Consider the following 5,788-nt stretch of genomic DNA (forward strand, 5'->3'; position numbering starts at 1 on the left):
GAATAAGTACTAGGCTTACAAAGAATAAATCCTGAGGTCAATTTGCTCGACTATAAAAGGCGGTGTTCCAGCATGGCCACAGTCAAATGACTGAAGCAAGTAAAAGAGTAAAAGAAAATGGTTTGCCGAGGCAACTAATATAAGAACGGTTAAAAGATACTTACTGGAATATCTTTGATAGGAAGGACTCGAGCAGGAACATGCCGACTCGATAAAGATGTGCGGATGTGAGAACAGATATCTTTCTTCAGTTCCTCAGTGAATTGCTGGTTATTTGCCATTTTGATAAAAAGGACTGCTCGTTCATCTGATCCATCCATTTTCCTTTGAGCCACACAAAGGCAATCTTGGATTTCAACAAATGTTTCAACTACAATCATATTAAAAGTGGGATTACTTAAAACCATGTCAATACTTCTGCACTTCTTTTGTTATGCCAATAATAATAATAATAATAATAATAATAAAAACTGAGCAAGTATAAAGATCTTGAAATAGAAATTGGCAAAATGTGGAACCTGAAGACTAAAACAACACCTGTTGTTGTAGGTGCCCTAGGAATGCTGGCAAAAGGGGCTGATTCCTACCTAGCTCAGTTACCAGGAAACCCCAAAATGGCAGAAATTCAAAAGATAATTCTCATGGGAATTGCCCATATCCTACGTAAAATACTGTCTATGTAATCTCAAATTTTAAAACAAACTCCTAATTTTCTTAAACATTCTCTAGAACAATACTATGTACAAAACCAAATATATGGTACCCTAGGCATAACACCAACATGAACTTCTAACTTGTTGTCTCTTGGGGTCTCTGGATGAGACTTGGATCCAACTTGTACAAATGCAAAGCAAAAGTCAAACATAAAATAATAATAATAATAATATTGGTATAACGACTCTTCCAAGATACAAAATGTTTCCATACACATGAGGGGATCTACCCTGTCACCTTCACCCCACCCATTTAATCCCCTAACACCTAAAAGGCACGGATGATGGTGTCACATAGGCACCAAATACACTCTATAAAGTGGTTGGCATTAGGAAGGGCACCCAGCTGTGGAAATCGTGCCAAAAATGAGATATTTGAGCAAGGTAAGGTCCTTTGACACTTTGGATCTAGTTGAACTGTTCAACCCATGCCAGCATGGAAAAGCAGATGCTAAGGTGATATATTGGTGGTGTGAGTGAGTGTGTGTGTGTGTGTGTGTGTGTGCGTGTGTAGGTCTCCTTGTCTTGACATCATGAGAACTTTACCATTATACAATTACTGCCGTTCATTTCTAATCTTCTGTGTAAAACAATGTCTGACCATTAGGAAAATCTTACTTCGCTTGGAAACAGGTGAGGGTTGGCAACGGGAAAGGCCTCCGGTCAAATGAAATCTATCTCCACAAATTCATGGAAATGTGGATGCTAAATGATGACGAACATCACCAAAACAGTATTATGTAGTTTTGAGGAATTCCCCAAAGAACATAATACACACTGTCAACAAAGTTTGGAGTGAAAAATAAGAATAATGTCAAATTTTTTGTACTGACTTACCAACTTGATAAATTTCAGCACTTCCAAATCGTACTCCATTGGGATTCAAGGTACCATCACTGCAATAAAAACATTATGGAAAGTGGAAGGTTTGAATAAAGATGTATGTAATAGGAAGGAATGTTTTCATTTCTTTTTGATTTCTCTGCTAGAATGGCTAAAATTTGAACTAGCATGCCTGTGGTCAGTGCTGGATTAACCATTAAGCAAAATAAGCAGGTGTTTAGGCCATCAAGGGAAGGAGGGGGCAGCACAGAAATGGTAAATGGTTTACGGCACAAAAAAATCACTTTAAACTTGATAAAATAATATTCAGGATGCCTTTATCTCTACTAAGCATAGATGCAGATGTGTTACCTAAGATTAATTTTGAGGGTCTGATCAAAGATTTTGCAATTCAAAAAAGTAGGAGGAAACTTTTCAAATATAAATAAAGTGGAATTAAACAAAAATAGACATTATTTTCTCTTTTACTGTTTTGTTTCATTTTGAAAAATAAGGATTTATTTTATGGTTTGTTATTGTTTATATTTTGAATTACATAATCTTTTATGGGGGCACCGAAATCTTTTAAGTGCTTAGGGCCTCAATGGGTCTTAATCCAGCCCTGCTTGTGGTTTATTGCAGTACTGAAGCTGGGGCACTATATATATATGATTTCAAATTTTGGCACAAGACCTGCAATTTCGAGGAACCCCATTAAGTCGATTACATCAATCTCATTCTTCAGCTGGTACTAATTTTGTCAACCCTGAAGGGGTGAAAGGGGCAGAATTCGAACTCAGAATGTAAAGATGAAATACTGCTAAGCATTTTACCCAGCATACTAACAACTCTGTCAGCCTGCCCCTTACACATGATAATGTGTGTAGCTATGTGGTCCCTTTACAGCAAGAAACCTGTTCTGCTCTGGTCCCTTCTCTCATCATCTAGCATAAAACCACCTCCCAAGGTTTGTAGTCTTGCATGGGGACCTCAGTTGTGGTGATACAGTTCTATATTCGAGAGATGAGGAATTATGTACATTATTTACATTATTTACATTTGACGGATATTTGTCCTCAACTTGTTTGTTGTTAACACAACGTTTCAGCTGATGTACTCTCCAGCCTTCATCAGGTGTCTTGGGAAATTTCGAACCTGGGTTCTCATTCCTAAGGTATTTTTCTGATATTATTATTATTATTATTATTATTCAGGTCACTGCCTGGAATCGAACTCGGAGTCTTGGAGTTAGTAGCCCGTGCTCTTAACCACTATGCCATATGCCCATGGGCCCACAGGCATATAATAATAACATCGAAAAATACCTTAGGAATGAGAACCCAGGTTCCTTAACCCTTTTATACCTACTTATGCTGACCCCTAAATAATTTCATATGAAAACCAACGATGATGTTTATAACTGATTCAGCTATCGATACTGGAATTCAAACTACCTCCACTACAATAAGATCATTATGTGCACATGCATACAAACTTCCCCTCTCCATGCCACCAATGTTATCCAAGGGAAAGGCAAAAGGGCCGATACAGCTCGGCACCAGTGACGTCACAACTCATTTCTACAGCTGAGTGAACTGGAGTAACATGTAATGAAGTGTCTTGCTCAAGGACACAACACACAGCCCGGCCTGGGAATCAAACACACAACCTCATGATTGCAAGCTGATTTCATTATTACACCACATTGCTACAACTTAAGATATATATATTCACATAAAATGAGACAAGAAGTGTGATTATTCACCTCCGACCCAGCATTACAATACCTCCAGTGTCAGGATTAATCTTGCAGAAATCACCTTGTACCCATACACCTGAAGAATAAAGAAGTTTATTTACATAACGTTTATTGACAGAGTGATACCAAATCATGAATACTAAACCATACATGCCGGTGGTACGTGAAAAGCACCATTTGAGTGTGGCCGATGCCAGTGCTGCCTGACTGGCCCTCATGCTGGTGGCAGGTAAAAAGCACCCACTACACTCTCAGAGTTGTTGGCGTTAGGAAGGGCATCCAGCTGTAGAAACTCTGCCAGATCGGATTGGAGCCTGGTGCAGCCGCCTGGCTCCCCAGACCCCACCAGTCGAATTGTCCAACCCATGCCAGCATGGAAAGCAGACGTTAAACAATGATGATGATGATGATTTTGATGATTGATGATGAAAGGAAAGAAATGTGAATGAGTGAGTGAAGTATTTTGAAGCAGAAAACGAATCAGTCAAAGAAAGGATGAAAGAGGTGTACCAGCGAATTTAGAAAAATAGGCCTTTTTGTATTTGAAATTCTGAGGATCATTCCAGAAATATATTGGCATTGATGGAAACGGTTTTGTACAGACGAGCTCTCCACTCTGCCCTAAAACATGGTGACCTGAAAAAAAAAGAGAAAGTATATCATAAGATTTAAATTAATTAAAGATTAATTTTAGTTGTTAATTATTTCTGTAATAGAGAAATTTATTTTATGTAGAGACACATCTATAAGTGAAACTTTTTTACATTACTCTACTCTTTTACTTGTTTCAGTCATTTGACTGGTCATGCTGGAGCACCGCCTTTAGTCGAGCAAATCGACCCCAGGACTTAATCTTTGTAAGCTTAGTACTTATTCTATCGGTCTCTTTTACTGAACTGCTAAGTTACAGGGATGTAAACACACCAACATTGGTTGTCAAGAGATGGTGGAGGGACAAACACAGACACACAAACATATACATATAGATATATACAATGGGCTTCTTTCAGTTTCCGTCTACCAAATCCACCCACAAGGTTTTGGTCAGTTCAAAGCTATAGTAGAAGACACTTACCCAAGGTGCCACGCAGTAGGACTGAACCTGGAACCATGTGGTTGGGAAGCAAGCTTCATACCATACAGCCATGCTTGTGCATAAAAATATCTGTGTCTTTGGGTGTATATGTAACACAAGAGAGAGAGAGAAAGAAAAAAAAAAAAAGAAGCAGGATTTACCATTTTCGTCCCAACTTTCCATGGCACAACCAAGAGCAAAAGACTGTATTTCTCCTCTGTAGACAGGAATTGTCCAGTTTTGTCCCATAAAACATGCAATTATATCAGTGCCACCTGAAAAATAAAACCATGATCAAATGATAATATAATATAATTCAGAATTCATCATCATCATCAATTAATGTCTGCTTTCCATGCTGGTAAATCCACTTACAAGGCTTTCGTCAGCCCAAGGTGCCACGCAGTGGGACTGAACTTGGAACCATGTGGTTGGGAAGCAAGCTTCTTACCACACAGCCACACCTGTGCCTATGATGATGATGATGATGATGATGATGATGATGTATATATGGTTTAGTCTGCAGAATGAGGTCGTTTTATGATTTTCTATTCTTATGCATGGTGCACGGCTGTGTGGTTAAGAAGCTTGCTTTGCAACCATGGGGTTTCAGGTTCAGTCCCACTGGATGGCAACTTGGACAAATGTCTTCTACTATAGCCCTAGGATGACCAATGTCTTGCGAGTGACTGTAGTGGACACAAACATATATATGTTGTGGAAAGATTCCAACCACCCCTCAAGTGACTAAAAAGTGGACTGACCCATTGTTATAAAACAAAGAATCGTGAGCGAGGGAATTGCCAGTTCGGGATAAACTCACAAGGCACGGTGTCTCGGTTTCGCCAACGTGCCTTCGTGCGGGCAGAGCAACGCAACTGTTCTACATGCAATCATGCAGTGTCCAGGTTTCTCAGACCTGTGGGTTTCTCTACAAAAGGGGCATTGTCACAGCTGGGGAGAGTCACAGCTGGGGAGAGTCACAGCTGGGGAGAGTCACAGCTGGGGAGAGTCACAGCTGTCAGCCAAGTCGATTATTAAGATTGTTCTGCAGCCTTCTCTAAAAGGAGAAGAGAAATTCTATACATTACTTACATTTGACGGATATTTGTCCTCATCTTGTTTGTTGTTAACACAACATTTCGGCTGATATACCCTCCAGCCTTCATCAGGTGTCTTGGGGAAATTTCGAACCTGGGTTCTCATTCCTAAGGTATTTTTCGATATTATTATTATTATTATTATTCAGGTCACTGCCTGGGAATCAAACTAAGAATCTAGGGGTTAGTAGCCAGTGCTCTTAACCACTATGCCATATGTCCGTGGGCCCACGGGCATATAATAATAATAACATTGAAGAATACCTTAAGAATGAGAACCCAGGTTCGAAATTTCCCCAAGACACCGGATGAAGGTTGG

The 5,788-nt window shown here is 39.5% G+C and overlaps 1 protein-coding gene across 1 annotated transcript in view; it reads right to left on the reverse strand.

Annotated features, from left to right (window-relative positions):
* LOC106878069 (acetoacetyl-CoA synthetase) overlaps positions 1-5,788 on the reverse strand; it is a 50,355-nt gene that overhangs the window by 4,963 nt on the left and 39,604 nt on the right. Inside the window, exons 14-18 of the mRNA XM_052974499.1 lie at positions 4,531-4,644; positions 3,805-3,930; positions 3,301-3,370; positions 1,551-1,609; positions 165-370 (exon numbers count right to left, since the gene is read on the reverse strand). Of these exons, the coding sequence (XP_052830459.1) occupies positions 165-370; positions 1,551-1,609; positions 3,301-3,370; positions 3,805-3,930; positions 4,531-4,644 (575 nt within the window). The remainder of the gene's footprint in view (positions 1-164; positions 371-1,550; positions 1,610-3,300; positions 3,371-3,804; positions 3,931-4,530; positions 4,645-5,788) is intronic.

The sequence above is a fragment of the Octopus bimaculoides genome, chromosome 1, assembly GCF_001194135.2.
Source record: "Octopus bimaculoides isolate UCB-OBI-ISO-001 chromosome 1, ASM119413v2, whole genome shotgun sequence".
In the NCBI taxonomy this organism is placed as follows: domain Eukaryota; kingdom Metazoa; phylum Mollusca; class Cephalopoda; order Octopoda; family Octopodidae; genus Octopus; species Octopus bimaculoides.